Raw genomic sequence first — 22,560 nt, 5'->3', positions numbered from 1 at the left:
TCGATGTCATTTCTATGTGGGGCCTGGAGGAATGCTTTGCGGGCCGTTTCCCGCGTGGTTGGGGATGGGGTGATTAAAGCTTTCGTGTGGGTGATTTGGCTTACGAGAAATGATGTTATATTTTTTGATAAATGTGTGTGCCCGCATGCTGTTGTAATTAAAACTGATCATTTCATATTATCTTGGTTCTCTGCAGCTCTAGAGGGGATGAGATCGACGCTTGAGGATTCTATTTCCTCTATTCGGCATAGTTTAGAGTTCACGGGACCTCAGTCTGAGGGGCAGTGGCGGCTCATACGACTGAGGAGGCACTGGATGAGGTTGTGGGGTAGTTCGCTGTTTTTTTTCTTTGTGGGTCAGGAGGAGACCCGTTGTTTCTCCTTTTTGTTGTTTCCTTGTGTTCCACAGCTAGTGGACTTCTGATGTATGTTGTTCGTCTTGTTTTTTTGTTGAATGGATGTGGTTTATCCATTTTTTCAAAAAAAAAAAAAGTAATGTACTTCATTTGGTTGCTCAATATAGGAATATTTTGTTCTCCAAATTTGATAATATAAAATGGTGATAATATAATATTCTGGGAGGGATGTGAAATTTTTTTTTCTCAACCCTTCAAATTCAAAATATTCTCAAAAATATCAATTTTTAGAAAATTGAAAATTAAGATTTCTTTTCCCTAAACCCTACCTTCCCGAACATAATTTTTGTCAATAATATGAAATTTCTTTTGCAAATATTAAGTTTGTATAAAAATTTATATTTATTTAAAATAAATAATTTTTACTTAATTAGGAATAATATAAATTAAATATTTTAAAATTAAAAAATTACTTTTTTAATAATTCAAATATTTATTAAATTTAATATTTATATCAAAATTATTATCAACTTTGATATATTTGGCATCTATTAAGTAAAGGCAATTTACTAAAAAAATAATTGGTAATATAAGATTTCTAATTAACCAAACATATTAATATTACATTTACCTTGCCGATCAAACAAATTTGTACACATTCCCATTAATGTATGCTACACTTTAATCTAAATGGTGAAAATTTAATTTGCAGTTTCAATGATTTTCAAAAAAATCCACGGATCAAAATAAAAATGTTGTGATTTATCTTTCTATGACCAATAATGTTATTAAACATCATAATACTTTTTGTTGATTCTTTTCGAAAATTCTACTGAAATTTTTATACATGTCATAGTTTTAAACTAGATGGTGGAGATTATATTTAAAGCTCAGATGATTTCCAAAAAAAAGAAAATTTGTCAACTATGTTGGAGTTAATTGAAACCTGCTTACGTGGCAGATCAAGATACTAATAAATTATGTTTGATTTAGTCTTGATTAGTTGTTTTGATTTCTAGTTGATTCGATAAGTTTAGATTGAGTTTGTTACAAGTTGTTGCAGGTTATAGCCTTGATATAAGGCAGGGGTAATTTTATAAATAGTCACCCAACTTTAACCTTTTTTTCATTTCAGTCATCCAACTTCAAAATGTATCAAAGTAGTCACTCAAGTTTTTAAAAAGTTCACCGGTCAGTCACCAGAAGATTTTTGGTTAAAAAAACCTATGTGGCAGCCGGAAAGTCTAACTAAGCCAAGCTATGTCCATATCAGCAACCACTATTCTCTGTCCACATCATGATAATAAGCTGAGTCGGCAAGCACTATTACACGTCAGCTTCTTCTCTACCCTCATCTTCTTCTCACCACTGTTCTGGAGATTTCCAGCTCTCCCAAGCGTAGACACTGGTGGACGAAGCCTTGTGAAGATAGCATAATCTCATCGGCAATGTTGCAGATATTCAACGAGAACCCAAGAGAAGATGATTTTCCTGAAGGACCTGGTTGAAGCTTCACGAATTTGTAGAGATGTGCCCTAGTACCCAATAAAAGATGTTTTTCTTCTATGCTAGCTTCATTTCTTCAGAATTCAACTGTTAATATTAAGTTAATTGTAATATGTATTTTCGGTTAATTGTAACATTTCCAAAGCAAGAAACCAATTTTTTTTTGCAAATGGATTACATACATGGTTTAATAATCCATAATGGCAATAGCTTGGCTATTCTCAAACACGGTCTACATATCAGTGCAATAGTTTAACACAGCTTGGCTATTAGTAGATGTCTGTGATTTGAGCATACAAGATTAATGGTAGTAAACAATTGTTGTTATCAAGGGAAAAATTGGCAAAATTTTTGGTTGTCTGAAGGTTGTACACAGCTTGGCTATTAGTAGATGTCTGTGATTTAAGCATACAAATCCATTTCATTTGCAGTTTGTCTGAAGGTTGTCAGGCATCAATTAATTCATATATAACAAACCAAAATATACAAATTTTTGGTTTGAAGTTTTGTCAGCCAATTTCAAAATTGCATAACTGCATTTACAAAAGTATAATTTACATCTTTGGCTTCTGAAGATCTTTTGAAACACAATACAAAACTGCATAATTGCATTTAGATGAATGCATCTCATTCACACATGACAAAGTAAAATACCAGAAAATGCAAAAATGGTTTATAAAGATCTCCAGCCAAATACCACAAAATACATAAGTTTTAGGTTTGTACACTATCTATTTTTTCACTTCCTTCCATGTTTAGCAGCTCCAACAGTGGAAGTTCCTGGGGGAACCCAATTCCTCTTCCTTCTGCTGAGACCCCCTTCTTTAGATCTATCCTCATTGTCCTTTTGTCTACCTTGACTTCTCAAGAAATGATTCCTAGCATTACTTCCTGTAGAATTTTTGTTTGTTGGCTCCTTTGCAATTTGTTGCACCTATGTATAAAAATTGGGACAATATTAATTTGCAGTAATTTCATCATTATAATTACAATAGAGATTAAATCAGATGCATTGTCATTAACCTGTGAAGGATGTCCAGCATGTGCAACATTTCTAGCTATACATTTGGATCTTATTGTAGTCAATTTTTGCCTTCCATTCTTCTCAGTTACTATAACATGGGAAGCCATGGTTTGGTTAGGTTCATTAATAATCTGAATGAATTAAGAAAATAATGACTAGTGAGAAAATAATGATGATGAACAAAATTAAGCCCTACACTAGCATACAATGATTGATCTTTACCTGTGACAGTGGTTCAAATACATTCTGGCCTTGTCTAATGTCTCCTACTTACTGGTTAGCTCCAACTAAACTATCAACCTGGTTGAGCATTTAATTGGCATAAAAAAACCCTAGATGAATTAATAATCTGAATGAATTAAGAAAATAATGACTAGTGAGAAGAGGATAATGATGATGAACAAAATTAACCCCTACACTAACATACAATGATTGATCTTTACCTGTGACAGTGGTTCAGATACATTCTGGCCTTGTCTAATGTCTCCTGCTTGCTGGTTAGCTCCAACTAAACTATCAACCTGGTTGATAGTTTAAATGACATAAAAAAAACCCTAGAAGGCATGTGAGATAATTTAATATGCTGAACCTCACTCACCATTTCAAAATGTGCTTGCAAAACCTGGGGATCAACTATATCCATAGGATTTGTTGCTTCAACTGGTTGTTGATGTTCTTGCTCACCTGTGATTCCATCAATAACCTAGAAAACATATAGGTGAAAATTATGAAATTACCTGCATACAGAATTGTAATAATAACATAACATATTGAAGATATACATAACTGAGACTCACCTGACTTACCTTATGATGCCTTTTATTGTGTCCTTTAGCACCACAAACACTACACTTCATGGAAACTCCTTTTTTGGAAACTCTACCATGTTTAAAGCCACTGGTTTCCTCACCCGGCTCCCTTCTTAGCATAGTCTTCCTACCTCTTTTCTTCTGCATTGGGTCAGGTGGCACCATTGGACCTTGATTACTCTTTGGCCAACATTGTCTATCTTGGGTGGGGTTCAATGTGTGCCTATATGTATTTAAGAATGTGCTAACTTTGTAGCAGTCATTTAAGAAATTTTCTGGTTTGTCTCTATTGTAATAGATGACTGAAATGGCATGGCCACAAGGAATCCCTGAGAGTTCCCACTTCCTACATGAACAAGTAGCCCACATCCTTATCCACCACAAATTGACCATCTGGCCCTACAACCTGATATTGGCTCCCCCCCAGACCAAATGGTATTATAAGACCAACTGAGCTGCTTGAGTTTTTCTAGTTTTTTCAGTAATTTGGGGCAATGGGCTGTTTGACATTTTTGCATATCATCCCTTTTTTTTTTGAATCCTAACCATTAATGTGGTCCTTATGATCTCATTCATGGTGACTATGCCTTTAACCCTAGCCTCGAGAATTTGACTGTTAAAGCATTCACACATGTTATTAAGTAGTATGTCACACTTGTACTTGGGTTGGAAATGAGACCTACTCCAATGATGAGGGTCTATTTTTTTCAAGTATTCAAAGGCACCTTGAGACATATCCTTTAATTGTTCCATGGCTTTCTCAAAAGAAGGAGTGTTGGTTGCTTTGGCACAATGCCACAACTGGTCTTTCAAGGCCTTTCCTCTATAAGTTTTTTTGAAATTGGTGTGGATGTGCCTCACACAGTATTTATGTTCACAATTGGGGAATAACTCTTCAATTGCGGGCATTAGACCCTAAGGTTTTATTTAATTGACACACATATCATCCACCACAAGTAGATTAAGAGGGGAAGGGAAAAAGAAAACACAACAAAATAAAACAAGATTGTTAGACAAAACAACAGTGTTAATGAGAGCAACAATAATCCATAAAAAAAACAAGCTTCCATATAAAGATCACAACAATAATGGCCAGAACATCAACAAACAAATTATACAAGCTTATGGCAAAAATAATAACAATGTTGGGAAAACATCAAAAAACAATTTAAACAAATTTCCATATAGAAACAATAATAACAATGGTGGGCAGAACATCAATAAATAAATTAGACAATGTTAATCAATTAGATAAGTTAAATAATAACATGAGGAAGAACATCAGTTAGATAAGTTAAATAAATTAGACAATGTTAACCTTCCATACAACAAATAAAGATCAGAATAATGTTAGGAAGAACAGCATTAGGCGGAATAATATTAGGCAAAACAAGGTTCTATATTAATCAGTTTATGCTAGAACAAGATTAGGCAGAACAAAAAATTGAATATAGATAAGTTAAAATCACATATTAATCAGTAAAGTCAGTCATTTACCTTTTGTCTATCGCTCATGAATTCCCACTGGAAGCTATTTGTTATCCTCAAATCTTCTGATAGTAGCTCCAAGAACTTCCAGTTGTCCTTGTTCTTCTTACCAACTGTGGCCCAAGCAACAGGATAGATGCAATCATTAGCATCTATCCCCACTGCTGAAAGGAGCTATTCACCATATAGTCCTTTGAGGAAGCACCCATCCACTGACATAATTTGCCTACAACCTGCCAAAAAACCCTCCCTTAAGGGAGCTAAGCAGACATACATACACTGGAATTTACCTTCATCACATCTGAAAATCACACTTGATCCAGGATGTGTCCTCATTAATTCCAATCTGTAGTAATATAGACTCTTCATTTGTGTTTCCTCATCACCATCTATCAATCTAATTCAAAAACATAACAAATTAAATATGCACAAGTACTATGTGAGAACAATGTGATTTAATTGAAAATATTTCAAATAGAGTATGTTACTTACTTGAGTGCTGCACACTTTGCCCTGTAAGCCACTAATCTACTGATGTGAACCTCTTGATTTGTCTTGATAGTCTGGCTGATGGCAGATATTTTCTATGCAGGGTCAGATCTGAATTGTTCCAAATAACTTCTTGCTATCCAGTCTGCATTCACATGTTCCAAAATAATAGGCATTCAAGCATATTAAAGGCAGTTGAAGTTCTCCTTTGGTGAGGAATTCATGCCCAATTGATACTACTGTAATTGCTGCTTCAATTCAATAGATATGTCAGTTTCAGAAGTTGGCCAAGCTGGGGAAGCTGAAGGAAGGACTTGCAGTCATCAAGATCCAAAATTGTCAGGTGAAGAAGAAAAGTAGAAGGGATCTGCATTGGATACCGACAACAATAGAAGGCATGGATCCTTATGTTCTCAAATGCCTGATGGAGGCGATCACATCAAACACTTTAGCAAGCTTGTTCATTTGAAGGTAACACTGATGCAATTTTGTTGGCTTCCCCAACTTGTCTATTTGAATGTAAGCAATTTTTTCTAGTGCCACTAACTCTTCCAAGTGCATCCTTCTCCTGCCTGTGCATCTAATGTTAATACCATCATCTGTTACCATAAGTCCTGTTAGGTTATTGAGATGTTCCAACTTACCTCAGATTGCATAGCTTGGTTATGATTCTAGGAAGGATGTGCAAACACTCACAATCTCCAATGACCCTGTTGACTATTAAAAAAGACTTTTTTATTGTTAGTAGTCGATATTTCAGTAAATATGAATCAAAAAATTAAAATTATCAGATATACACTTGTCAGGGAAGCATACATTGAAAGGAAAGATCCCATCATGCTCCATCATATATTCTGATATGTATCTTAATCATTGAAAGAAACTTTGTGAACTACTCAGAAAAAATAATCCAAGAAAGAAGTCAATTCAAGAACTGACATGAAAGACAGTCCCCCAACTTCTCCTGCAGTGCTCTCCGTGCATCCTTTTGTTGTTAATGGTGGAAAGAAGAGGACAATGATTAACTCAAGTAAGCTGCAAAAATTACACGGATAGTTTTAGGTCAAGTCACATACAAAATAAAAGATAGAAAGGAGAAGGAGAAAGAAACCAAAACATACAACATTTTGATCCCTATGCAATATCTTTAACTTCTCATGCCTGTCTTGCAAGATTAGAGATACACTCTCAAACAATTTCGCAGTTCATTCATCAAGTCATTGCCATGCAAATATGTTTACCCATCTTTTCTGGGCCTCTGGTGAAAATTAATAACAAACCTCGGTTGAACAAGAATTCAATATGCTTGCAAGTTTTCATGTTCTCACATCTATGAACTCAACATATGAATTGAATTTTTTCACTCTTGAGCTAGAACTCTAACTTCATGATTGGATCCATAGTTCACTGATTCTAAAGGAGATGGTAGTGTGTGAATAGATATGCTTTGAGAATGAATTCCTTCCATTAGATTAAATTGTATCTGAAGCATTAGACCATCTCTTGGCCATCATATCCACATAGACCCTGTGCAATATCAATCAGGAATTCAATATTAGCAGCCTATATTTTGGTAAAGACAAATCAAAAGTCAGAATTGTTAGACACAATTAAAGGTATGATCACACTTACTTTCATTGGTGAAAATGGACTCCACCTCAAGAGCTTCAAGCAGAATTTAAAGACACAAATCTTATAATGCTCCATTGTATTTTCAGACATTATATTGGAAAGTCCACTTCCAAATATCTACATATATAGATACAAATAACTCGAAAGAAACTCTCACACTACAAGAAAGTTACAATTTAAAAACAGAATATTAGAAACGGAATTTATTCTGTTTGAACTTGCAACCGATTAGCAACGGAATAACAATCGTTTTTAATATGATTTTAATAACAACGGCTTACAAACGGGCGTTTAAAAATATGATTTATTAAAATATTTAAAAATATCTGTTTCTAATCCGTTTCTATTAGAAAGGGACTAGAAACGGATTTAAAAATTAATATATTATTTAAATATCATTAAATATTATAAAAATATCCGTTTCTAATCCGTTTCTATTAGAAAGAGACTAGAAACGGATTTAAAAATTAATATATTATTTAAATATCATTAAATATTAAAAAAAATATCCGTTTCTAATCCGTTTCTATTAGAAAAGGGATTAGAAACGGATTTAAAAATTAATATATTATTTAAATATCATTAAATATTAAAAAAAATATCCGTTTCTAATAAAAAGGGACTAGAAACGAATTTAAAAATTAATATATTATTGCTTGCTATTAATGTCATGTTATCATCTCAAATAATTAATATTTATTCAATCCAGTTCACATGAGAAATTATTTATGTCAAAGTATTGAAATATTTGAAATGATTATAATTAGTTTAGGCTAAAATTAATCATATTTGATAAACTTTAGTTTTTTCTTTTGTAGAGTCTTATAAAATTATGTGCAAAATTATATATAAATAAATAAATTTAAAAAACTGCTTGATAAGCTAATCTTATGTCAAATAAAAATGTCTTCTCATTTTAAATAAGTATAATGTCTGCTTGATAAGCTTGCTTCTCTTCTTCATTTTGCCTCTCTTCAATTGATCCCTCGAAGTACCCCCGCCGCCGTGCCGCCGCCGCCGTGCCGCCGCCGCCGCGTAGCTGCCGCCGCGCATCTCCCTCTCCTTGCTTATCTCCGGCGTGTTCTTCTTTGTCGGTGCCATCGGGATCGTCTTCGCCATTGTCGTGCTCTTTCGCCCCCCCCGAGGACACGCTTAGGAACTTCCGGTCAAGATCTAGCGTTGGTGGCGGTGTTGGGTTGGAGGATCGGCCGAAGCTGCTGGGCTTCGTCGGGGTGCAGACGGGGTTTGGATCCGCTGATCGTCGGGTTGCGCTTCGGAGCACTTGGTTCCCTTCCGATCCGGAGGCTCTAGCTTGGTACTTATTCTTCTTCTTCAATGCTTTGATTTTGATTTTTCGAGTTAGAGATCTCAACGAATTTAATCCGAATACATGGTTTGATTTTGATTTTTCGAGTTAGGCTCTAGCTCTAGTATCTTTGAGGAGTTCGATCATTAAGGGAATTTTAGGGTTATCATTCCTAGTGCTTGATTTCTCTATTGAAGAGCTGAGAATCCTAGTTCCCATCCTGCCTTTTTTTTTCCTCTCAAGTTGTTTGATGGATTGAAAACCTAATTAGATACCAGTTTCTCTGAGCTTAAATGGCTATAGAAAGCTAAAGTTGATAATTTTTAACAGCCTTTCTTTGGCATTGGTATTATTATCTACTAAACTACTACAAGTACTGGATTTGTAGAGGTTTTTTTTTTAATTTATTGAATTGTGTGTTTTATTCTTGTTAATTTTAGATCTACCTATTGATTGTTTTTCTTTGACTGTTAAAAGTGCTATTATTAAGAAAAACTTTATATCCAAAGTATGTTAATTAAATAAATCATTAATTTTTTATGGAGATCAATGACCTCTCCCTAGATGAATTGAATGAAAATGGCTTGGAAAGACTGGAAAAACTATAATTTGAGTTGAAATCATAATCATTTATCATAAGACAATAAGCATGTTCTTCAGGTTCATCTGTATCCTTTATTTTAGGTTGAGAAGAAGAAGCTGAAGGATTTGATTCATAATCAGTGAATCGAAAGGATGAAGTATGTTTGTCTGTTGGCCAATAATGAATGCCAGTAGGGATCTTAGTCTTAGGAGTAAGATCTATAGACCAGTCTGTTCCTTCTAATAAGGATGGAGAGATAATTTTTCCTGGAATTGCCCTTATGCCTTTTGTTTCTAAATGCTGAAGGACATTTTGGATAGTAAGTTTATAGGCTGTGGCAGATGAATTTCCTAGCCGTCCTATCAAAGCTTTTGAGATTAACAAATTTTCTCTATCCTGCATAGAATCATATCCTTTTGTCTTTATAATTAATTTAAAAAATTTGCAGAAATCCCTAACACTGATTAACATGTTAGGAGCTAAATAACAGATTTCTACTCCTTTTGACATATCTACTTCCATGGAGCCAATTGTGGCTTTGTTTGGAATATTGTCAGATGAATAACTTTGGAACCATAATCATTACGATGGAGTGAATGGATTCCTATTAAGATTAAACCAATGTGAATCAAGGGATAACCTGCTTCATGTAGTTTATGCTTTGATTCTTGAGCAATGAAGCTCATTTCTACTTGTTTTGTAGAAGAACAAGAAGAAATGATTTCCTCACTTCTATGTTGATAAACCATAGCTTTAGTTTCCCAAAACCCATAGTGGGGGTTGTCACACCCGCCTAACTACAAAAAAACTAAGAAAAAAATACCTAACATAAACTGAGAGGTGGAAATTATATAAACCACTCCTTTTTCATATCTTTTCCAATTTACTTGCTAAATCATCCCATTATAGCTTAATATATAAAACATATGACATATGAAACCCTCGGCAAGTATAAGGGTGAAACAGTGAAAACAAAGACTTAGCAGACTTTCAGGTCCTTCAGAAAACAGCTAGCCAGCCAAAATTCCAACTCAATTTCTATAATTCTGGAATGCTACTGCATAAGCAAATATAACAATTGACACTATACTCAAAGCAAGAAATGTGCACAAACTTATATTGATAGGGTTCCAAAGTCACTATGTTGCTCCTCCCAGTATCCAGTATATTTGAGATTCAAAATCATATTAGTAAGATTGACAATTGGTATATTCTCCAGCACAAGCCTGAAGATAGACAGAAGTATACACTATGTATAATCTCAATACTGAAGTTCAAAATCAAAACTTGTTTGAGTAATTTGCCCAAGGTTATCTCTGACATGACTCTGAGAATTTTAAAGACACTCGATATTCTGCATTTGATCACAGTGACTAGTACAAACTATTGACTACATTATTGATTAAGTCATCTGATATAACAGTAATATTCACTATGATTGCTCATTTTACAAAATCATAGTATGGTGCCATCAGACTAAATACCATCTAGGCCCACAATCTACCATGGTATTTCCAAACATTGTCACACTAATCACATAAAAAAAAAACCATCATGCTTGGTAATAATATATAAGTAATAGTTCTTTAATGTGAAATGCAAAGGCGCATATAGAAGACAGTATCAACACACCGGTGAGGCACATGATCCAAAGAAGGCTGCACATGCTCTAAAGAAACAATTTGCCCCCCAAAGTCAGACTTAAATTTGTTGATAGCTCGAATCATCTCAAAAGCAGGCCTCTGTCATGTTTATCACAACATAAATTGTGACTTCAAAAATTGTTTGTGAAAGCCAAACATAAAATACTACTGTTCATTGTTTGATTGTTAGTATTACTTAGCTACAACAAGCTTTCATATATAAGAAATTTAGTGAAATAAAAAATATGAAGATACTATTCTTTCATGCAATAATGGCAGCCAATTAACAGATAAGAAAATGAATGCATATTAAAATAGAAAAGGAAGTAAAATAGAATGAATGCATAATAACAAGGAGCTTCAACAAAGTTTGCTTGAAATGAAAGAGGAAAGGGATCAATATCGTGCGGAGATGATGCGTCAAATGAAGGACATGATGATGAGTTTTGAGAGGAGGATTCTTCAGCAATCGCAGTTTACCACATAGGACTCACAACCAGTTACTGACGATCATGATGTTGGCTTATAGTTGTATTTGTCGTATACTTATTATTTTGTGTTGAACATAAATACTTATATATTTCTTTTTGTATGAATCGATGTGCTTATCTTATTTATTGGTGTTATAGGTTAAAAATTTATGTAGCAGATTTTTAAAAACAAATAGGGATATAATTTTTATTTTATTTTATTGAATTAAATGTTAGAAACGGATTTATTTGTTTGAATATTGTTTTTTAATTTTAAAAAAAACTTTAGGAACGGATTAGGAACAAAAAAGCTATTGTTTCTAATAGGGGAAAAAAATAAAACAGAAAATATTCCGTTTGGAATCCGTTTCTATTTTTGTAACTTAGAGCGGATTAGCAACACATCTTATTCCGTTTTAATTTTTCAAAAATTAGAAATATAATGCTTTCCGTTTCCAATCCGTTCCTAAATTTAGAAACAGAATATTTTCCCTTTCTATTCAAATTAGAAACAAGGGTATTCAAAACAAATAAATTTCGTTTCTAATCCATTGCTAATTCACTTTAGGAACGGAGTAGAAACGGAAAATGCTGTTTCTAAACAGTAATTTTCTTGTAGTGTCATGTATTGTATAGAAAACTAAGTACAGAAGGAAACCAAATATCAAACAAGTGTCATGCTATTCTATCAATCCCCAGAAGTCCTGATGTAATTTACTTAAACCATAAAAAGTGCAAGGAGATTATCTAGTTTCAACCTCAATTCACATTGAAAATGAAAGAAATTATGATGAAGGAAAAAATCTCAAACTGAAACCAAGAAATTTGAACTCCCAAACAAGTGTGCAGGTCAGTCATGATATCACATACTCTCTTCGTAAACATGTTTACTCATCATTCCCTCTGGCAAAATTAATTCAGTGAACACATATGTATCACAATTCTAAACAAAGAACTTGTTAGTTATGAGCCTAACTCCAAATCATAAAGTAGATAGATAAATAAATCAAAGCAGACTGAATAAGAATTCATTTGCCATGCAAATATGCTTACCCAACTTTTCTGGGCCCTTGGTTGAATAAGAGTTCGATATGCTTGCAAGTTTTTATGTTCTCACATCTATGGCCCTCCCACATATAAATCTTTTCATTGTTGAGCTAGAATCCAGGCTTCATGATTGGTTCATTAGTTCATAGATTCTGAGGAGTTGGAAGACTGTGAATAGAGAAAGTTTGAAAATGAATAAATTTCATTAGATTGAATTGTAGCCGATGGATTACACCATTTCTCGCCTGTCATATCCACATAGAACCTGTTCAATATCAATTAGGAATTTTATTATTAAGAAGATCAAAAGTAGAGTTATTAGAAATACGATATAGGCTTGGTGACATTTACTGTCATTGGAGAAAATGGACTCCCCCTCAAGAGCTTCAAGCACAATTAGAGACACATCTTAACTTGCGCCATTGTATTTTCAGACAGTCTACTGGAAATCCCACTCCCAAATATCTGCACATATATATAATTCAGAAGAAGCTCTCACATGTTGTTCAGGAAAGTAATGAAACCGATCATAAACAAGTGTCATGCTATTCTGTCACTTAATTAAGCTGTAAAAAGTATTAGGAGATCATCTCATTTCAAGCTCAAATCACATTGAAAATTAAAGAAAGCATGATGAGGGAAAGAAACTCAAAAGCATTGTAGAATGCCCCTCTGTACTCTTCCATGTGGCATTCATCATCCACAGAAACCATCATCTCAAATTGAAACCATGTAACTTGAACTGTCTAAATAGTGTGCAGAAATGTTTACCCACCATTCCTCCTGTGAAAATTAATTCAGCGAACAGATATTTATCACAATTCTAAAGATAGAACTTGCTAGTGATGAGCTTAATTCCAAATCATACAGTAGATAGATAAATAAATCAAAGCAGATAGAAGAAAAATATATATATATACAAGCAAGATTAGAGATGCAATGAGCCATACCAGTCACGCAAGTCCTCATGTCATTAAACTTCAAGCTTTTTTTGCTGGTCTTCATCTGCATAAGCCACAAGAAGAGGTAAACATCATAATTCTCATAAACAATATCATAAGCACTTACAAATTACAAAATATAGAGGAGAGTATATCTCATGAGTCATATACATACCAGTTGTCTCTTCATCAAGGTTGGTTTGGTAGGATAATAATTCTTTAGTGAACTTCAAATACATGCTTTTCTTCTCTGCACAGGCTTCGAAGCGGGGTTTTTGCTGGAGGAAAACCCAATAAGGAATTGATTGTCTTGAGGCATTTTGAATTGTTGTAGGAAAGAAATGAACCACTGGGGGAGACTCTTGTTCTCTTCATCAATCATCACCAAGGTCTGTAGAGAGTCAACCTTCTCGACACATGCCAGCTTTGAGCAATCAATGACTTCCAATTCTCTCAATGCAGGGAGATCAGAGACCCTCGAAAGTTTGGCAGCTTGTTTGATGTGCAATTTTGGGATGCGATTCAGGCCTTTGGGAAGATCTTTAAGCTTGGGACAATTTTTAATGGCAATACGAATAAGACGAGGGAAGAGCAATAGGCTGCTAGATTCAAGCTCGTTTTCTTCCTCTCCACTCATTAGTGACCATGCCTCCCAATTGGTCATATTCCAAATTATTAAGTATTCAAGCTTGGGGAAGGCACTTTTTGCATGTTCTCCATTGCCAAGAAATTCAGGACCAATTGGCAGTTGGCCAAGCTGGGGAAACTGAGAGCAGTTGGTGCAACGACCAATTATCAAACAGTTCAATTCAAGAAAAGCAGTACTAATTGAAGTGGATGTCAGCCACTTTGGTTATATAAACATCATGATTCTAATCAACAATAATTAGGCACTTACAGGTTATATAAATATACAAAGGAGTGATGATTTATACATACCAGTCATGTCTTGAACAAGATTGGTTTCATAGGAATACGGTTCCTAAGTGTACTTCAAATACATGCTTCTCCCTTTTGCATATGCTACCAAGCGGGGTACTTGCTGGAGGAACAACCAATATGGAGACCGTTGCAAACACCCATGGAGTGCTTGTACAGTGCACTCCAAATACAAGCAAAAATGATCTTCATGAGGTTTTTCACGTTGTTGGAGAAATGAGATAAGCCACTCGGAGACTTCTGCTCTCTTCATCAATAAGCTTCAAGCTCTGCAAAGAGTCAAGCTTCTCCACAAGCAATCAACAACTTCCTACTCTCTCAAGGAAGGGAGACCAGAGACCCTTGAAAGACTGACAACCTTCGATTTGCAATTCTTTGATGTTGGTATGTTTCAAGCTTCTTGGAAGAGCTTTCAACTTGGGGCAGTCGAAAATAGAAAATTTCTTTAGACTCCTTTTTGTCTTCTCACTTAGTCATGTTCAACAGTAGTTGAGGGCAACTCGAGCAATTAACAAGCTGTAAACCAGTCAATTCATGAAGAGTTGTACTGATGGAAGTGGATGACATCCACTTTGGATACTAGTTGCCAAAAAAGCCCCTAATTATTTGAGAATGAATCAATTTCTTCAGATTACGCCGTTGCTTGCCCAGCATATCCATTAGATCCTGTTCAATGTCAATTGGGAATTTTATTATTAATAGCGATATTTTGGTACACATGAATCAAATGCAGAATTATTAGATACACTATGTAGGTTCAGTCACATTCACTTTAGAGCTTCATGCAGGATTAGAGACACATGTCTTATCGTACTCCATTGTATTTTCAGACATTCTACTAAATATCCCACTCCCAGATATCTGCATTCGTGTGTGTGTGTATATATATATATATAACTAACTCAGAATAAACTCTCATATTGTTCAGAAAACTAAGTAAAGAAGGAAAATGATTATTAAACAAGTGCCACGCTATTCTATCAATCCCCATAACTCATCATATAAATTAATTAAGCAGTAAAAAAGTAGAAGGATATCATCAAGTTTCAAGCTCAATTCACATTGAAAATCAAAGAAAGCATGAAGGAAAGAAACTGCAAAGCATCGCAGCATGCTTCTCTGTGCTCTTGCAAGAACAGATATGGAATTCATGATCCGCATAAACCATCAACTCAAATTGAAACCATGTAATTTGAAATCTCAAACTAGTGTGCAGGTCGGTCATGATATCACATTTTCTTTTTGCAAACATGTTTACCCACCATTTCTCCTGTGAAAATAAACTCAATGAACACAAATACATCACAATTTTAAAGATAGAACTTGCTAGTGATCAGCTTAATTTCAATTCATAAAGTAGTTGGATAAATAAATCATAGCAGATTGAAGGAATAAGATTAGAGATGCAATGAGTCATACCAGTCGTGTGTCATTATCTCATTAAACTTCAAGCTTTCATCCTAGTCTTCATCTGCATAAGCCGCCATAAGAGGTAAACATCATAATTAAAGGTATTCAAAACATAGAAGAGGGGTTTCATGCATGAGTGATATACATACCAATTGATACTTCATCAACGTTGGTTTGGTAGGAAAATGGATCCTTGGTGTACTTTAAATACATGGTTCTGTTCTTTGCATATGCTTCCAAGCGAGGCACTTGCTGGAGGAAACCCCAATAGGGATGGCCTTTAAAACATCCGTTCAATGCTTGGGCACTGGACACCAATAGCAAGTAGAATTGATTATCATGAAGCTTTTCGTGTTGTTGGAGGAAAGAAATGAGCCACTCAGGGAGACTCTTGTTCGATGTATCAACCATCTTCAAGCTCTGCAGAGACTCAAGCTTCTCAACACACTTCAGCATTGGGCAATAAGCAACTACCAATTCTCTCAAGGCACGGAGATCAGAGACCTTTAAAAGGTTGTGAGCACTTCCAATTTGCAATTGTTGGATGACATTCAAGCCTCTTGGAAGAGCTTTAAGCTTGGGGCACTTATTAATGAAAATTCTCTTGAGATGGGGGAAGAGCAATAGATTGCTAGATTCAAGCTTGTTATCTTCCTCTCCACTGGTCAGCGACCATTCCTCCCAATTAGGCATGTCTTCGAGTACTAAGCCTTCAAGCTTAAGGAAGGCACTTTCTGCAGGTTCTCCATTACCTAAAAATTCAGGGCCGATCGATACTACTGCAGTTGCTCCTTCTATCAACAGAAACTTAAGCTGGGGCAGTTGGCCAAGCGGGGGAAGCTGAGAGCAGTTGGAGCAATTAACAAGTTCCAAATAAGTTAATTCAAGAAAAGTAGTACCAATTGAAGTGGGTGTCATCCACTTTGGATATCGAGCCCCAAAATAATCTTCAATTTCTAGATCAGCAAGGCTTGTTGAAGGGGATAGCTCATCAAAGACTTGTACAATATTGTCCATCTCTTGCTGTTGAACATGCCCACTAATATTGGGTGTGCAACTAAGACGCAATTCTCTAAGGCGAGCCTTGCTTGAGAGCACTAAAGCACTTTTGCCTCTTGCTTTCTCCAAGTTCTTTATTCCAAGGCAACTGAGATTTGTAAGCATTTGCAGCTCTTCTAGGTCACATCCCTCACCTTCATTAATACCATTGTTTCCTACCATAAATCCTGTCAAAAAATTAAGATGTTCCAACTTGCCTATTCCTTTGGGGACATAATTTAAAGGCGTGTTGCGAAGAATGAGCCTCCTCAGATTGCATAGCTTAGTTATGCTTCCAGGAAGGATGTGCAAAGATTGACAATTGTTTAGCAATAAGAATTGTAGGTTAATGAGGTTTCCCAAAGATTCTGGTAGTTCACATATCCTTGTATTGTATAAATCAAGAAGCCTCAAGTGTACTAAATCCCCGATACTATCGGGGATATTCTCAATCATGTAACCATTGAGGGTCAATAGACGCAAATGCTTCAAGCTTCCAATCACCTGTGTGTTCACATTTGGAGGGGTCGATAATGATAATCTTCTAAGGGAATCAAGATGTTCAATACCCACGCTGTCCTTTTCACTTGACACTGTCAGACGACGTACCTATTTTAATTGAATCAGTTTTTTGTGCATCTTGTGGATCTCCTATAAAGTTTTCATCGCCTGCTAAAGCCTGAGCAAGACCTCTCAACAAATCATGCACTGTGCATGTGGACATATCAACATAATCTGGATTAGGTTGTAAGAAACTCCTCTTAATTAATTCCATGTAATAGTCTTTAGCAACATCCTCCATTGATGAATTTCCACTAGCTTTTATATAACCTTCTGCAATCCATTCAGGAACAAGTTCATAATAATCAAATTCACAATTTTTTGGCTTAAGAGAACAATATAGGAAACATTGTTTAAGAGCAGAAGGTAAATCTTTATAGCTCAAATATAATGCTCCACGGAGCTCTTTGGGAAGTCCAGTAATAGTCCATGCATCGTTGTGAAGAACATTCTCCCATTCTCTCTTATTTCGGTCTTTTGTTAGTAGAACACCGGCAATAGCTTTGCTTGAGATTGGAAGACCATCGCATTTCTCAATGATTTGCATCCCAATGTCCTTCATTCTTTGCATATCGCTTACCTCATTGTTTGTGAAAACATTCTTACAGAGTAATTCCCAACCAAAGTCCGAAGACAATTTACTGGCATTGTGGATATGAACTGCCCTCATTTTCATAGCAATATTTCTGTCTCTTGTGGTAACCAAAACTCTACATTTTGTTGTTGCTATTTGTATCAGACTTTTAATTAATTCAATCCATACATCTGCATCCCAAACATCATCCAAAACCAAGAACAAGCTCTTCCCTCGCAGAACATTAGAAAGAATTTTTTGCAACTCAACGATCGTTATTGACTCAGTATAATTATGCCCAACATTTCTTATGATTTCTTTCAGCAAGTCAGTCATTGATGTCGAAGATTTTGAAACCCAAATCCACGAATGTAACAAAAAAATGATCATTTATCTTCGAATCATTATAGATTTGTTGTGCAAGTATGGTTTTGCCTATACCCCCCATACCGACAATGGCAAAAAGACGGCATTTCTGTTCATGAGGAGAGACCAATAATTCAACAAGACTATTGGTTGCATCTCTGATATCCCACCCCACAATGTCAGGTTCAGGTAAGGAGGAACTCTGATGAGAAGAAGGTTGATTCACAACATATGCATCACCTGAGTTAGAAGAAGAATTTATGAAGTTAAACTTGTCCTTGTCCTCAGATATCTCTTCTAACTTAACATTGAGATTCTTAATTTTATCAGAAATCTCATACCGAAATGGCACACTGCGCACACAAGAGAGCAGAGGAAAGTTATAGCAGCGTACCCGTTTCGAAGCAGTACTACTTGATGACTCAGCCGGAGAATGATGATCATCTTGCAACAGCCCCATGCCCTGTATCATGCAAAGATCAATGATGTCTTCGGCGTCATACATGACATCTTTCAGCTCATCCACCCAACCTTTGACAGCCTCGTCTTGGATCCTCCTTCTCTCAGCATCCTTGAGCACAAGTGCGAGCCTCTTCATCCTTCTCCGGAGCCTTTGGAGCTCATCTTTGACTCCTAACACCATGATGGCCTTCTCTTCAATGACATTTGTGAGCCTCTCCACCAGCTTTCCAGCAAAAGCATCCACAATCATCGCCATGATCTTCTTTCTTGCCAAGAACAGATGATGACTTAGAAGTTATTCGGAACTGTAACGATGAAACACAACATGGTTATTATGTAAGAAGATATAATGATTAGAATACTACCACTTGTGCATCTCGAAACAAATAAACAAATTGTACTATTCCCACAATTCAAGTCACTTTCCGGACAGCTTGAAATTTAAATTAAATTAATCATTCAATCTGTAAATGGTTACAGATCTACTGAGTCACTTGAAGTATAATTAATAATAATAATAATAATAAATCTTATTTTCACAGCAAGCAATGGTGGGTGAGTGAGCTGTCTGCCAATCCTTGGATGCCTTCACAACGATAAACAAATCATTCCACTTGTAAATCATTGCACATTATTCTATCCTATTATATTATAATAATCAAACCGTACTAATTAATTACATGGTTTAAGATATATTTTATCAGCTAAACACGATGTTTAATTACAAGTAAACCATTGAACAAGGCCTTATCACAAATGTGACAAAGACAAACTCAATTTTTTTTTTTTTTTTTAAAAAGGTGAACCACTTCAATTAAACAAAAACGGAAACAATAAAGTCCACAACCCCTAGTGGAACAAACAAAGAAGAACAACAACCACTAGATGTGGTAAAATACAGCAGAAACATAAAAGAGCAAAAAGGATAGAAAGAAAAGAACAAGGCAAGGAAGACAAGCCATCATCATGGTCACTGCAGCATCCTAGCCTGTACTCTGATCATGCACCTCTTCATCCGGTAGAGTCACATCGACCACCTCCACCCAAGGGCCTAAGAAAACCAAGCTCCTTCTAATAGTAGATAAATCATCGTCACACCTCTCCCTAGGGCCCTCTGCAACTGAAGAGAACCAAGATAAGATCATCCTGTCAATTTTCAATATAATGCAATGCATAGGCAAAATATTGGCATCTAAAAATGCAATTATTTCTAGCAAGCCAAATATTTCAGACAATTGCTTTCACAAGAAAGTCCCCCAAAAACCTCTCCTGGCAGGACACCAACCTAGCCTCCAATGTCCCCAAAGATGACCCATGGAAGAAGGTGAATCAGGGAGATGGAAAAAGCCTGATAAAGTAATTCCACACATGTTTGGCAAAATGGCACTGAAAGAAGAGATGATCGACAGATTCGGTCCTAGTATGGCACAGAACACAAGTTGCAGTCGAGCAACCTATTGCACCTTCGGTATGCCAGGTTCTCCAACGTAAGAATTTTGTTTTTCCACGCAAGCCAATTGAAGAGGCTGATTTTCTTTGGGCACCAACTGCGCCAAAAGATAAACTCAATTGTTAACTGACGACATTAAAAATTTAATTAGCATGCCGGGCGAGATAGGTAATTGGATGGAAAACCTTTTCTGTAATATTTTAGAGAAAGAGATATATGTATGTTTTAATTTGTGAGGTCTTTGATGTATATTAAAGCTCAATTATATGAGAGAGAGTGAGAGAGAGAGAAAGAGAGAGGGGGGCCCACTAACAACCATTGTCTAGTGTAATGGATTGTTATTTGAACGATGAATAGATATGACCTAGGGTCAAATTCCTGGATCTACAGTACTGTTATAATACTATGCAATACCGTATAAATATTATAGTAGCATTGTTTATTCACTATATATTAGGTGATGTTGATTCTCTTCTCTCCAAAGTTACATGATAAGGGATTTATTAACTCGGTTTGGTTTTAAAAAATCTTCCGAACTTGCATGTAGTAGGGCGTACTCTAATCGCTCCATGTAACATTTAGCTAAGTTAATAAATCTATAAGGAGTTGATAAGCCATTATAATTAATGCATCATTGTACATGTCTGTCTTTTAATAACCCCTTGTGACCGGTGCTTCTTGCCTTTATTAAAAAAAATGGTTTCACTTGCTCAATTATGCCATAAGCTATACGTTGATTTTTTTCATTATTTACTCTTTTCATGCTAGTACAACCCATAAAATGACCACTGAGATGTACGGTTAACTCTTTTTCTTTTTATAAATAAATTCAAGACCAAAGTAAAAATAAAAAATAACACAAATATTATTTTTATATATATATAATTATAAATAGTGAATTTTGAAATGGCTCTTTCTATAAAAGTTATATTTTTTGAATAATTAGTTTTTTTTTAGATTTAATATACTATCCCTATGCACTTTGCAAGAAGGGGGAGAACAAATAATAATTATAATCAACATTGGTTTTGTTTGATATCCGGTGTCAATTTTCAAAAAAAAAAATATGATAATATTGTGTTGAAGTGCTTAGATTTTTTGACATAACTATTTTTACTTGGTATTTATTTTTGGACTCAAAATATAGAGTTTTTTGAAAAATGCTTATGTTTTATGCACTTAAATGTTTTATTTATTTATTTTTATAATCATTAGTGTTTATATATATTTATATATGTGAAAATTAACATGTCACGTTATTATCTTTATACACCTGTATCTTCACTTTCCGTGACTCAAAGTTCAAACATGTTTCCTCAATAGGACATGAATTCGTTGTACAAGAGACCTAGTGTCACTAGATTCAAAGGTCGTTGATTTGTTTATATTTCTTAAATCTAATATATTGATTTTTGTTTTGTTGCACTAAGGCCTCGATGTTTTTGCACTAAGGCGTTTTTTCTTTTCCAACCGAAAAGTATGTGCATTTTTAAACCAAAATACTTGGGTCTTCGGATTTAACTAATTAGGAATAACTTGGGAATTAATTAAATTAATTAACAAAGCATTCTGCTTGCAAATTATTGAGCAAGGTATCATATTGTATTATGACAAAGACACATTGTTTAAAGTGTGTTAGGTTGTCTGACATTTAGACTTAACTCTTAAAGAAAGACTCACGAAAGGTTTTAAAAAAACCAGCCATATGAACCAATGGGACAACTGTCCCACATTCCAACTTAATTGTTAAAGAAAGACTCAAACAAAAGACTTTAAAAAAACTTACGCACTCATAATTCAATTAAAGAAAGAAATCAAGATTTGGTTAAAGAGTTCATAACCAAGAGATATTAGCCCCACTGTAAAAGGAGTTAGTGTCAGAAGTTTAACTTCCGCTAAATACGATGGTGGTAATGGATCTCCTATTTTTGGTGCAAACTTATAAGTTCAAACTCCGTATCACTAGGTGAGCGCGCATGAGCTGAACGATAAAATCTCAAACAGTGGCAAACCCCAGACAACACATGTTACCTTTTGTTAAAAATATATATATATATAGATTACTGCATATATATTTATATAATATATATATATATAAGAAACAAGATGTAGCTTGTTTTTATGATATTATTAACAAATTTATGATATTATTCGCAAATATTCATTACCTCATGGACAAATTTGATCTAGGCAATCAATCATGTTAAATTTTAATAAAATGGATAACCTTAAGCTTATATATAGGATAAGGTGTAGACTCATATATTTTACTTCAAACTTGCGCACTACAGTACTTATTTCAAGGGTACATGCCAAGGGAAAGCAAGAATTATATTACAAAGATTGGTTCAACTTTTTCGTTGAAGATCTTGTGGCCCTCATTATTAGTGTGATAATTAATTGATCTTATAAGCTTTGGATGCTAAATCTATCCTTATTTTTTTCTTTTCCATTTTCTCATAAAAGT

General features: G+C 34.9%; 2 protein-coding genes and 1 long non-coding RNA gene across 9 annotated transcripts; 1 reads left to right on the top strand and 2 right to left on the bottom strand.

Annotated features, from left to right (window-relative positions):
- Positions 1 to 2,377: 2,377 nt before the first annotated feature.
- On the bottom strand, positions 2,378 to 18,696 carry LOC120279440. Of its 7 annotated transcripts, XR_005541912.1 has the most exons (17): positions 18,576 to 18,696; positions 15,792 to 18,421; positions 15,652 to 15,703; positions 14,233 to 14,898; positions 13,469 to 14,059; positions 13,303 to 13,357; positions 13,128 to 13,135; positions 12,704 to 12,817; positions 12,359 to 12,617; positions 10,825 to 10,934; positions 7,304 to 7,420; positions 6,793 to 7,198; positions 6,488 to 6,706; positions 6,316 to 6,388; positions 5,675 to 6,243; positions 5,192 to 5,579; positions 4,202 to 4,609 (listed from the first exon to the last, which is right to left on the bottom strand). XR_005541912.1 is itself a non-coding variant. In XM_039286376.1 (8 exons), exons 5-8 carry the CDS (start codon positions 4,085 to 4,087, stop codon positions 2,601 to 2,603), a joined length of 783 nt encoding a protein of 260 aa, XP_039142310.1. In that variant the 5' UTR covers positions 4,088 to 4,609; positions 5,192 to 5,579; positions 5,675 to 6,243; positions 6,316 to 6,388; positions 6,488 to 6,785; the 3' UTR covers positions 2,378 to 2,600. The 7 variants fall into 7 exon arrangements, 1 of the variants encoding a protein (XP_039142310.1); XR_005541908.1 differs by lacking the exon at positions 13,128 to 13,135; XR_005541910.1 differs by lacking the exon at positions 13,128 to 13,135 and having other exon boundaries at positions 6,316 to 6,381.
- On the top strand, positions 8,164 to 14,866 carry LOC120279442. Its single transcript, XR_005541914.1, has 2 exons — positions 8,164 to 8,618; positions 13,552 to 14,866. It is a non-coding gene; the product is annotated as an uncharacterized LOC120279442 (long non-coding RNA).
- LOC120279193 (disease resistance RPP13-like protein 4) lies at positions 17,264 to 18,899 on the bottom strand. Its single transcript, XM_039286056.1, has 2 exons — positions 18,266 to 18,899; positions 17,264 to 18,006 (listed from the first exon to the last, which is right to left on the bottom strand). Exons 1-2 carry the CDS (start codon positions 18,897 to 18,899, stop codon positions 17,264 to 17,266), a joined length of 1,377 nt encoding a protein of 458 aa, XP_039141990.1.
- Between the last annotated feature and the right edge of the window lie 3,661 nt (positions 18,900 to 22,560).

Source organism: Dioscorea cayenensis, chromosome 16, assembly GCF_009730915.1.
Source record: "Dioscorea cayenensis subsp. rotundata cultivar TDr96_F1 chromosome 16, TDr96_F1_v2_PseudoChromosome.rev07_lg8_w22 25.fasta, whole genome shotgun sequence".
NCBI classification, from domain to species: domain Eukaryota; kingdom Viridiplantae; phylum Streptophyta; class Magnoliopsida; order Dioscoreales; family Dioscoreaceae; genus Dioscorea; species Dioscorea cayenensis.
This window is presented reverse-complemented; position numbering and strand designations above follow the sequence as displayed.

What these genes read in the sequence shown, in the direction of transcription:
- LOC120279193 (XM_039286056.1), bottom strand. Translation starts at nt 18,899, where the DNA reads ATGGCGATGATTGTGGATGCTTTTGCTGGAAAGCTGGTGGAGAGGCTC. An exon ending in CCGTCTTTTTGCCATTGTCG is followed by an intron (nt 18,007 to 18,265) that starts GTATGGGGGGTA and finishes TTTGGGATGCAG; the next exon opens with ATGTATGGATTGAATTAATT.
- LOC120279440 (XM_039286376.1), bottom strand. Translation starts at nt 4,087, where the DNA reads ATGGTCAATTTGTGGTGGATAAGGATGTGGGCTACTTGTTCATGTAGG. An exon ending in TGCAAGCACATTTTGAAATG is followed by an intron (nt 3,407 to 3,483) that starts GTGAGTGAGGTT and finishes ACTATCAACCAG; the next exon opens with GTTGATAGTTTAGTTGGAGC. An exon ending in TATCTGAACCACTGTCACAG is followed by an intron (nt 2,796 to 3,328) that starts GTAAAGATCAAT and finishes TTTTATACATAG; the next exon opens with GTGCAACAAATTGCAAAGGA.